At 55.3% G+C, this 12,251-nt stretch overlaps 1 protein-coding gene across 1 annotated transcript in view; it reads left to right on the top strand.

The window, feature by feature from the left end:
- LOC147090012 (cohesin subunit SA-1-like) overlaps positions 1-5,364 on the top strand; it is a 62,272-nt gene extending 56,908 nt beyond the window's left edge. The window contains exon 18 of the mRNA XM_085977025.1: positions 5,152-5,364. Within this exon, the coding sequence (XP_085833151.1) occupies positions 5,152-5,364 (213 nt within the window). The remainder of the gene's footprint in view (positions 1-5,151) is intronic.
- The last annotated feature ends 6,887 nt before the right edge of the window (positions 5,365-12,251 follow it).

The raw sequence follows: 12,251 nt of genomic DNA, 5'->3' as shown, positions 1-12,251 counted from the left end.
TTCAGCCCATCGTGTCCGCGCCGGCCAACAAAGAGCTATCCAGCCTAATCCCACTTCCCAGCTCTTGGTCCGTAGCCCTGCAGGTTACAGTATCCCTAGTGCACATCCAAGTACTTCTTAAATGTGGTTAGGGTTCCTGCCTCTAGCACCCTTTCAGGCAGTGAGTTCCAGACCCCCACTGCCCTCTGGGTGAAGAAATTTCCCCTCTAAACCTTCCTCCAATTACTTTAAATCTGTGTCCTCTGTTAAGGCTGTGGAGAGCCAAGTTTGATCCCTGCTTTGTGCTGAGTGAATGGATCAGAACCAAGGAACAGCAGCAGTGCTACGATTGGCCCCTTGTACTGGTTCCGGCGGGGTGGGGGTGTAAAAAACGGCCCTGTGTTCCTGCTGCTGATGGCCGTCCAGTGACTCCTGGCTCGGGCCTGGTGTGGGTGTACCCGGTGTGGCCTGTTTGGGGCTCGGGTTCGGGTTTTATCCCGTGCTCGGTCTCAGACCTGCGAGGAGCAGCCACTGAGCTACCAGGGGTCTGCTGATGACCCAGTAGAGTCGACACCTTCAGCCAAGAAGAGAACCTGCATTGTTTAAAGAGTGAATTGCAAACAACTGTTGAGCCACGTTCCCAGGAGTTAGGTTAATGTTTCAAAATAGGTAATAAAACGGTCCATCGATCCTTTAAAGTTAGTCTTTCCCATACACTAACTCTCCTGTCAAAGCCTGCCCTCCCCTTTGATGCCCGTCCCTCTTATGCTCTGTCCCTCCGTTCCTTGCTGTCTGATCTCCTCCTTCTTATCAAGGTGTGGAGATGCCGGTGTTGGACTGGGGTGGACAAATGTAAGAAGTCACACAACACCAGGTTATAGTCCAACAATTTTATTTGAACTCACAAGCTTTCGGAGCGCTGCTCCTTCGTCAGGTGAAGTGGAGCGATGCATAAAGACACAGCTTATATAGTCAGAGAATAATGCCAGATTATTACAGGTAATCTTTCTATCTGCCATTTATCACACCTCGGCAGGTGACCCCTTGTGACCCCACCTCATTGTTCTTTGATGTAATGTTTTCCTGACTGACCTGTTTGGACACCATTCACACCTTTGATTGCTGTGATTATCTCTCTGCCGAGGTGTGATAAATGGCAGTTAGAAAGATTACCTGTAATCTGGCATTCTTCTGACTATATAAGCTGTGTCTTTATGCATCTCTCCACTTCACCTGACGAAGGAGCAGCGCTCCGAAAGCTTGTGATTTCAAATAAAACTGTTGGACTATAACCTGGTGTTGTGTGACTTCTTACATTTGTCCTTCTTATCAAGGCTGAGATAGTTGTATTTTTGGACTCTAGTGGAATCAAGGGATCTTAGAAATTTACATAGAAACATAGAAGATAGGAGCAAGAGTAGGCCATTAGGCCCCTCGAGCCTGCTCCGCCATTCAATGAGATCATGGCTGATCATCCAAACTCAGTACCCTGTCCCTGCCTTCTCCCCATATCCATTGATCCCTTTAGCCTTAAGAAATATATCTAACTCCTTCTTGAATATATTTAATGAATTGGCCTCTACTGCCTTTTGTGGTAGAGAATTCCACAGGTTCACCACGCTCTGGGTGAAGAAATTCCTCCTCATCTCTGTCCTAAATGGCTACCCCTTATCCTTAGACTGTGACCCCTGGTTCTGGACTCCCCGACGATCGGGAACATCCTTCCCACATCTAGTCTAGTCCTGTTAGAATTTTATAAGTTTCAATGAGATCCCCTCTTATTCTTCTAAACTCCAGTGAGTATAAGCCCAATCGACCCAATCTCTCCTCATACGTCATTCCTGCCATCCCAGGTATCAGTCTGGTGAATCTTCGCTGCACTCCCTCCATGGCAAGAACATCCTTCCTCAGATAAGGCGACCAAAACTGCACACAATACTCAAGGTGTGGTCTCACCAAGGCCCTGTACAACTGCAGCAAGACATCCTTGTTCCTGTACTCGAACCCTCTCGCTACGAAGGCCAACATACCATTTGCCGCCTTAACCGCCTGCTGCACCTGCATGCTTACCTTCAGCGACTGGTGCACAAGGACACCCAGGTCTCGTTGCACTTCCCCTTCTCCCAATCTATTGCCATTTAGATAATCTGCCTTCCTGTTTTTGCCACCAAAGTGGATAACCTCGCATTTATCCACATTATACTGCATCTGCCATGCATCTGCCCAATCACCCAACCTGTCCAAGGAGGCCATTCGTCCCATCGTGTCTGTGCCAGCCGAAAAAGAGCTCTCCAGCCTAATCCCACTTTCTAGCTCTTGATCCGTAGCCCTGCAGGTTACGGCACTTCAAGAGAATATGCAAGTACTTTTTAAAATGTGATGTGTGTTTCTGCCTCTACCACCCTTTCAGGCAGTGAGTTCCAGACCCCCCCACAACCCCCCTCTGGGTGAAAAAAGTTCTCAACTCGCCTCTAATCCTTCTACCAATTACTTTAAATCAATGTCCCCTGGTTATTGACCCCTCTGCTGAAGGCAATAGGTGCTTTCTATCCACTCAAGCTCCACAGTCCAGATTACATTACCGTCTGCTCTCTCAGGTGGACGTAAAAGATCCCATGGCACTATTTCGAAGAAGAGCAGGGGAGTGTCCTGGCCAATATTTATCCCTCATCCAACATCACTAAAATAAAACAGATTATTTGGTCACTATCACATTGCTGTTTGTGGGAGCTTGCTGTGCGCGAATTGGCTGCCGCGTTTCCCACATTACAACAGTGACTACACTTCAAAAAGTACTTCATTGGCTGTAAAGCGCTTTGGGACGTCCGGTGGTCGTGAAAGGCGCTCTATAAACGCCAGTTTTTTTTTCTGATGTGGGGGAGTGTGGTGTCTACGTTATTTTGCAGAGACAATTAGTGTTGATTGAATGAAGTGGATCTGACCAGAACTGTTGCTCTGGTTACTTGCCTATCTGAGAAATGCCACTTGGCGTTTTGATCTGGCCTCTCCTCAGGAAAGGGTGACCAATCTGCTATTGAAAGATCTGGCAAGCCGACTTGAGGGCTGCTGCAAAAGTCACGGTCTCTGTTCCAGCATCCTTTGTTCGTCCCTTGGGCTGCGCTGTAGAAATATTACGGGGGTGGTGGGGGGGGGGGGGGGTGTGGAGCCCACTGGAAGGCGAGGGATGTGGGCTCCCCTTATAGGAGCGACCATTCCAGAAATAGTGGCAAACCAAGGTTCAGGTGAGAATGAGGAACTTAAATAAATAGCAAGAACATAAGCAGGAGTAGGCATTCAGCACTTCGAGCCTGCTCCACCATTCAATAAGATCATGGCTGATCTGCCTCAACTCCATTCACCGGTCCAATCGCCATATCCCTTGATGCCCTTACTGGTCAGAAATCTATCGACTTCTGTTTTGAATATACCCAATGACTGAGCCTCCACAGCCCTCTGGGGTAGAGAATGCCAAAGATTCACCACCCTCTGTGTGAAGAAATTTCTTCTCATCCCCGTCCTGAATGGCCTAACCTTTATCCTGAGGCTGTGGCCCCTGGTTCTAGACTCCCCAGCCAAGGGAAACATTCTCCCAGCATCCACCCTATCAAGCCCTGTAATAATGAGATCCCCTCTCATTCTTCTGAATTCAAGAGAATACAGGCCTAGTTTACTCAATCTCTTCTCATACGACAGTCCCGCCATCCCAGGAATCAGTCTCGTGCACCTTTGTTGCACTCCCTCTATGGCAAACATAATCCTTCCTTAGGTAAGGAGACCAAAGTACTGGAGAAATTAATAGGACTAAAAGCCGACAAAGCCCCTGATGGCCTACATCTGAGGGTTCGAAAAGGTGTGGCTTGCAGAGATAGTGGATGCATTGGTTTTGATCTTCCAGATTTTCGAACGGTCCCTGTGGATTGGAAGGTAGCAAATGTAACCCCCGCTAATCAAGAAAGGAGAGAGAGAGAAAACGGAACTGCAGGCCAGTTAGCCTGACATCAGTAGTAGGGAAAATGCTGGCATCAATTATTAGGGACGTGGTAATGGGGCACTGAGAAAATCATAATATGATTAGGCAGTGTCAGCGTGGTTTTACAAAAGGGAAATTGTGTTTGACAAATTTCTTCGAGCTTTTTGAGGTTGTAACTAGCAGGGTAGATAAGGGGGAACCGGTTGATCTAGTGTATTTGGATTTTCAAAAAGCATTCGGTAAAGTTCCACACGAGGTTATTGCCCCCAATTCCATGTAATTTTGTGTAATATATTAGGATTGATTAACGGACAGAAAACAGATTAGGAATAAAAAGGGTCATTTTCCGGTTGGCAGGCTGTAACTAGTGGGGTACCGCAAGGATCATTGCTTGGTCCTCAGCTATTTACAATCTATATCAATGATTTGGATGAAGGGACCGAGTGCAATGTACAGGAAACTTTCTGGTATCCGGCACTGACGGGACCGAGCTGGTGCCGTCCCATCAAAACTGCCGTAGAAACCAGCGCTAATGTTAAAACATACGGAGCTTCTGAGCTCCGTGTGAAGCAACAAACCCTGTTGCTTAGCAACAGCGTCAAAACAGTCGGCGTAGCTTGCAGGTGTCTCTGTAGCTTAGCAACAGCTTCAGCTAGACCTTGCAGAGCCACGACTGCAGGAAAAAAAGCAACGAAAAGAAAAAAAACTTATCTGAACCAACTCCTGAATTTTGCCGGTGGATAGAGCTTTCCGAACATTTAACCTCCGGATAAACGAAAGTGTCCTGTATCCAGGTTTGCTGACAATACAAAGCTAGGTGGGTAAGTAAGCTGTGAGGAGGATGCAAAGAGGCTGAAAAGGGATATCGACAGGATAAGCGAGTGGGAAAGAACATGGCAAATGGAGTATCATGTGGGGAAATGTGAGGTTATCCACTGTGGTAGGATTAATAGAAAAACAATATTTTTTAAATAGTTAGAGATTGGGAAATGTTGGTCTCCAGACAGCACCTCCTGCTAATGCACTCCTCAACTTGCACAGTCCAGATATAGTCAGCCTGGCCCCTGGAATAGATCATGTGGCCTGTCCCCTTAGAACAGATTAAATTATTCTCAAATGCTGACAGACATGTCTGCTTCTCCGTCTCTTGCTGCCCTGAACACTGATCCACTTTTGTTCCGTTTATCCGCTCCACTCCTCAGCTCCATGAGCACTGTGCGTACCTAGTGGACAGTCTGTGGGACCATGCTGCGTCAGTCCTGAAGGATTGGGAAGGGATGACCGAGTTGCTGCTGGAAGAGATTGGAGAAGACGATGAAGGTGAGGGGGGTGAGCGAGCGAGCGGGGCGCTGGGGGTGTGGGAGCGAGCGGGGCGGTGGGGGTGTGCGAGCGAGCGGGACGGTGGGGGGGTGTGAGCGGGGCTGTAGTCAGTGCGGGGTTATTATGGGCTGTGGGACGGTGCGGGGTTATTATGGGCTGTGGGACGGTGCGGGGTTATTATGGGCTGTGGGACGGTGTGGGGTTATTATGGGCTGTGGGACTGTGCGGGGTTATTATGGGCTGTGGGACGGTGCGGGGTTATTATGGGCTGTGGGACGGTGCGGGGTTATTATGGGCTGTGGGACTGTGCGGGGTTATTATGGGCTGTGGGACGGTGCGGGGTTATTATGGGCTGTGGGACGGTGCGGGGTTATTATGGGCTGTGGGACGGTGCGGGGTTATTATGGGCTGTGGGGCGGTGCGGGGTTATTACGGGCTGTGGGACGGTGCGGGGTTATTATGGGCTGTGGGGCGGTGCGGGGTTATTATGGGCTGTGGGACGGTGCGGGGTTATTATGGGCTGTGGGACGGTGCGGGGTTATTACGGGCTGTGGGACGGTGCGGGGTTATTATGGGCTGTGGGGCGGTGCGGGGTTATTACGGGCTGTGGGACGGTGCGGGGTTATTATGGGCTGTGGGACGGTGCGGGGTTATTATGGGCTGTGGGCCGGTGCGGGGTTATTATGGGCTGTGGGACGGTCCGGGGTTATTATGGGCTGTGGGACGGTGCGGGGTTATTATGGGCTGTGGGACGGTGCGGGGTTATTATGGGCTGTGGGACGGTGCGGGGTTATTATGGGCTGTGGGGAGGTGCGGGGTTATTATGGGCTGTGGGGCGGTGCGGGGTTATTATGGGCTGTGGGGTGGTGCGGGGTTATTGTGGGCTGTGGGACGGTGCGGGGTTATTGTGGGCTGTGGGACGGTGCGGGGTTATTATGGGCTGTGGGACGGTGCGGGGTTATTATGGGCTGTGGGACGGTGCGGGGTTATTATCGGCTGTGGGACGGTGCGGGGTTATTATGGGCTGTGGGACGGTGCGGGGTTATTATGGGCTGTGGGGCGGTGCGGGGTTATTATGGGCTGTGGAACGGTGCGGGATTATTATGGGCTGTGGGACGGTCCGGGGTTATTATGGGCTGTGGGACGGTGCGGGGTTATTATGGGCTGTGGGACGGTGCGGGGTTATTATGGGCTGTGGGATGGTGCGGGGTTATTATGGGCTGTGGGACGGTGCGGGGTTATTATGGGCTGTGGGACGGTGCGGGGTTATTATGGGCTGTGGGGCGGTGCGGGGTTATTATGGGCTGTACACGGTGCGGGGTTATTATGGGCTGTGGGACGGTGCGGGGTTATTATGGGCTGTGGGATGGTGCGGGGTTATTATGGGCTGTGGGACGGTGCGGGGTTATTATGGGCTGTGGGACGGTGCGGGGTTATTATGGGCTGTACACGGTGCGGGGTTATTATGGGCTGTGGGACGGTGCGGGGTTATTATGGGCTGTGGGATGGTGCGGGGTTATTATGGGCTGTGGGACGGTGCGGGGTTATTATGGGCTGTGGGACGGTGCGGGGTTATTATGGGCTGTGGGGCGGTGCGGGGTTATTATGGGCTGTGGGACGGTGCGGGGCTATTATGGGCTGTGGGACGGTGCGGGGTTATTATGGGCTGTGGGACGGTGCGGGGTTATTATGGGCTGTGGGACGGTGCGGGGTTATTATGGGCTGTGGGACGGTGCGGGGTTATTGTGGGCTGTGGGACGGTGCGGGGTTATTGTGGGCTGTGGGACGGTGTGGGGTTATTATGGGCTGTGGGGCGGTGCGGGGTTATTATGGGCTGTGGGACGGTGCGGGGTTATTATGGGCTGTGGGATGGTGCGGGGTTATTATGGGCTGTGGGACGGTGCGGGGTTATTATGGGCTGTGGGACGGTGCGGGGTTATTATGGGCTGTACACGGTGCGGGGTTATTATGGGCTGTGGGACGGTGCGGGGTTATTATGGGCTGTGGGACGGTGCGGGGTTATTATGGGCTGTGGGACGGTGCGGGGTTATTATGGGCTGTGGGACGGTGCGGGGTTATTATGGGCTGTGGGATGGTGCGGGGTTATTACGGGCCGTGGGACGGTGCGGGGTTATTATGGGCTGTGGGACGGTGTGGGGTTATTATGGGCTGTGGGACGGTGTGGGGTTATTATGGGCTGTGGGACGGTGCGGGGTTATTATGGGCTGTGGGACGGTGCGGGGTTAATATGGGTTGTGGGACGGTGCGGGGTTATTATGGGCTGTGGGGCGGTGCGGGGTTATTATGGGCTGTGGGACGGTGCGGGGTTATTATGGGCTGTGGGACGGTGCGGGGTTATTATGGGCTGTGGGACGGTGTGGGGTTATTACGGGCTGTGGGACGGTGCGGGGTTATTATGGGCTGTGGGACGGTGCGAGGTTATTATGGGCTGTGGGGCGGTGCGGGGTTATTATGGGCTGTGGGACGGTGCGGGGTTATTATGGGCTGTGGGACGGTGTGGGGTTATTATGGGCTGTGGGACGGTGCGGGGTTATTATGGGCCGTGGGACTGTGCGGGGTTATTATGGGCCGTGGGACTGTGCGGGGTTATTATGGGCTGTGGGGCGGTGCGGGGTTATTATGGGCTGTGGGGCGGTGCGGGGTTATTATGGGCTGTGGGACGGTGCGGGGTTATTATGGGCTGTGGGACGGTGCGGGGTTATTATGGGCTGTGGGGCGGTGCGGGGTTATTATGGGCTGTGGGACGGTGCGGGGTTATTATGGGCTGTGGGACGGTGCGGGGTTATTATGGGCTGTGGGACGGTGTGGGGTTATTATGGGCTGTGGGACGGTGCGGGGTTATTATGGGCTGTGGGGCGGTGCGGGGTTATTATGGGCTGTGGGACGGTGCGGGGTTATTATGGGCTGTGGGACGGTGCGGGGTTATTATGGGCTGTGGGACGGTGCGGGGTTATTATGGGCTGTGGGACGGTGCGGGGTTATTACGGGCCGTGGGACGGTGCGGGGTTATTATGGGCTGTGGGGCGGTGCGGGGTTATTATGGGCTGTGGGATGGTGCGGGGTTATTATGGGCTGTGGGACGGTGCGGGGTTATTATGGGCTGTGGGACGGTGCGGGGTTATTATGGGCTGTGGGGCGGTGCGGGGTTATTATGGGCTGTGGGGCGGTGCGGGGTTATTATGGGCTGTGGGACGGTGCGGGGTTATTATGGGCTGTGGGACGGTGCGGGGTTATTATGGGCTGTGGGACGGTGCGGGGTTATTATGGGCTGTGGGACGGTGCGGGGTTATTATGGGCTGTGGGACGGTGCGGGGTTATTATGGGCTGTGGGGTGGTGCGGGGTTATTATGGGCTGTGGGACGGTGTGGGGTTATTATGGGCTGTGGGGCGGTGCGGGGTTATTATGGGCTGTGGGACGGTGCGGGGTTATTATGGGCTGTGGGACGGTGCGGGGTTATTATGGGCTGTGGGACGGTGCGGGGTTATTATGGGCCGTGGGACGGTGCGGGGTTATTATGGGCTGTGGGACGGTGCGGGGTTATTATGGGCTGTGGGACGGTGCGGGGTTATTATGGGCTGTGGGACGGTGCGGGGTTATTATGGGCCGTGGGGCGGTGCGGGGTTATTATGGGCTGTGGGGCGGTGCGGGGTTATTATGGGCTGTGGGACGGTGCGGGGTTATTATGGGCCGTGGGGCGGTGCGGGGTTATTATGGGCTGTACACGGTGTGGGGTTATTATGGGCTGTGGGACGGTGCGGGGTTATTATGGGCTGTGGGACGGTGCGGGGTTATTATGGGCTGTGGGACGGTGCGGGGTTATTATGGGCTGTGGGACGGTGCGGGGTTATTACGGGCTGTGGGACGGTGCGGGGTTATTATGGGCTGTGGGGCGGTGCGGGGTTATTATGGGCTGTGGGGCGGTGCGGGGTTATTATGGGCTGTGGGACGGTCCGGGATTATTATGGGCTGTGGGACGGTGCGGGGTTATTATGGGCTGTGGGACGGTCCGGGATTATTATGGGCTGTGGGACGGTGCGGGGTTATTATGGGCTGTGGGACGGTGCGGGGTTATTATGGGCTGTGGGATGGTGCGGGGTTATTATGGGCTGTGGGACGGTGTGGGGTTATTATGGGCTGTGGGATGGTGCGGGGTTATTATGGGCTGTGGGACGGTGCGGGGTTATTATAGGCTGTACACGGTGCGGGCTTATTATGGGCTGTGGGACGGTGCGGGGTTATTACGGGCTGTGGGACGGTGCGGGGTTATTACGGGCTGTGGGACGGTGCGGGGTTATTATGGGCTGTGGGACGGTGCGGGGTTATTATGGGCTGTGGGGCGGTGCGGGGTTATTATGGGCTGTGGGGCGGTGCGGGGTTATTATGGGCTGTGGGATGGTGTGGGGTTATTATGGGCTGTGGGACGGTGCGGGGTTATTATGGGCCGTGGGACGGTGCGGGGTTATTATGGGCTGTGGGACGGTGCGGGGTTATTATGGGCTGTGGGACGGTGCGGGGTTATTATGGGCTGTGGGACTGTGCGGGGTTATTATGGACCGTGGGACGGTGCGGGGTTATTATGGGCTGTGGGACGGTGCGGGGTTATTATGGGCCGTGGGACGGTGCGGGGTTATTATGGGCTGTGGGACGGTGCGGGGTTATTATGGGCTGTGGGACGGTGCGGGGTTATTACGGGCTGTGGGACGGTGCGGGGTTATTATGGGCTGTGGGACGGTGCGGGGTTATTATGGGCTGTGGGACGGTGCGGGGTTATTATGGGCTGTGGGGCGGTGCGGGGTTATTATGGGCTGTGGGACGGTGCGAGGTTATTATGGGCTGTGGGACGGTGCGGGGTTATTATGGGCTGTGGGGCGGTGCGGGGTTATTATGGGCTGTGGGACGGTGCGGGGTTATTATGGGCTGTGGGACGGTGCGGGGTTATTATGGGCTGTGGGGCGGTGCGGGGTTATTATGGGCTGTGGGGCGGTGTGGGGTTATTATGGGCTGTGGGACGGTGCGGGGTTATTATGGGCTGTGGGACGGTGCGGGGTTATTATGGGCTGTGGGACGGTGCGGGGTTATTATGGGCTGTGGGATGGTGCGAGGTTATTATGGGCTGTGGGACGGTGCGGGGTTATTATGGGCTGTGGGACGGTGCGGGGTTATTATGGGCTGTGGGGCGGTGCGGGGTTATTATGGGCTGTGGGGCGGTGCGGGGTTATTATGGGCCGTGGGGCGGTGCGAGGTTATTATGGGCCGTGGGGCGGTGCGGGGTTATTATGGGCTGTGGGACGGTGCGGGGTTATTACGGGCCGTGGGACGGTGCGGGGTTATTACGGGCTGTGGGACGGTGTGGGGTTATTATGGGCCGTGGGACGGTGCGGGGTTATTATGGGCTGTGGGACGGTGCGGGGTTATTATGGGCTGTGGGACGGTGCGGGGTTATTATGGGCTGTGGGACGGTGCGGGGTTATTATGGGCTGTGGGGCGGTGCGGGGTTATTATGGGCTGTGGGACGGTCCGGGATTATTATGGGCTGTGGGACGGTGCGGGGTTATTATGGGCTGTGGGACGGTCCGGGATTATTATGGGCTGTGGGACGGTGCGGGGTTATTATGGGCTGTGGGACGGTGCGGGGTTATTATGGGCTGTGGGACGGTGCGGGGTTATTATGGGCTGTGGGATGGTGCGGGGTTATTATGGGCTGTGGGACGGTGCGGGGTTATTATGGGCTGTGGGACGGTGCGGGGTTATTATGGGCTGTACACGGTGCGGGGTTATTATGGGCTGTGGGACGGTGCGGGGTTATTATGGGCTGTGGGACGGTGCGGGGTTATTATGGGCTGTGGGACGGTGCGGGGTTATTATGGGCTGTGGGACGGTGCGGGGTTATTATGGGCTGTGGGATGGTGCGGGGTTATTACGGGCCGTGGGACGGTGCGGGGTTATTATGGGCTGTGGGACGGTGTGGGGTTATTATGGGCTGTGGGACGGTGTGGGGTTATTATGGGCTGTGGGACGGTGCGGGGTTATTATGGGCTGTGGGACGGTGCGGGGTTAATATGGGTTGTGGGACGGTGCGGGGTTATTATGGGCTGTGGGGCGGTGCGGGGTTATTATGGGCTGTGGGACGGTGCGGGGTTATTATGGGCTGTGGGACGGTGCGGGGTTATTATGGGCTGTGGGACGGTGTGGGGTTATTACGGGCTGTGGGACGGTGCGGGGTTATTATGGGCTGTGGGACGGTGCGAGGTTATTATGGGCTGTGGGGCGGTGCGGGGTTATTATGGGCTGTGGGACGGTGCGGGGTTATTATGGGCTGTGGGACGGTGTGGGGTTATTATGGGCTGTGGGACGGTGCGGGGTTATTATGGGCCGTGGGACTGTGCGGGGTTATTATGGGCCGTGGGACTGTGCGGGGTTATTATGGGCTGTGGGGCGGTGCGGGGTTATTATGGGCTGTGGGGCGGTGCGGGGTTATTATGGGCTGTGGGACGGTGCGGGGTTATTATGGGCTGTGGGACGGTGCGGGGTTATTATGGGCTGTGGGGCGGTGCGGGGTTATTATGGGCTGTGGGACGGTGCGGGGTTATTATGGGCTGTGGGACGGTGCGGGGTTATTATGGGCTGTGGGACGGTGTGGGGTTATTATGGGCTGTGGGACGGTGCGGGGTTATTATGGGCTGTGGGGCGGTGCGGGGTTATTATGGGCTGTGGGACGGTGCGGGGTTATTATGGGCTGTGGGACGGTGCGGGGTTATTATGGGCTGTGGGACGGTGCGGGGTTATTATGGGCTGTGGGACGGTGCGGGGTTATTACGGGCCGTGGGACGGTGCGGGGTTATTATGGGCTGTGGGGCGGTGCGGGGTTATTATGGGCTGTGGGATGGTGCGGGGTTATTATGGGCTGTGGGACGGTGCGGGGTTATTATGGGCTGTGGGACGGTGCGGGGTTATTATGGG

The sequence above is a fragment of the Somniosus microcephalus genome, unplaced genomic scaffold, assembly GCF_052327205.1.
Source record: "Somniosus microcephalus isolate GS21.2 unplaced genomic scaffold, FLI_Smic_1.0 unresolved_chr4, whole genome shotgun sequence".
Taxonomy (NCBI): domain Eukaryota; kingdom Metazoa; phylum Chordata; class Chondrichthyes; order Squaliformes; family Somniosidae; genus Somniosus; species Somniosus microcephalus.
This window is presented reverse-complemented; position numbering and strand designations above follow the sequence as displayed.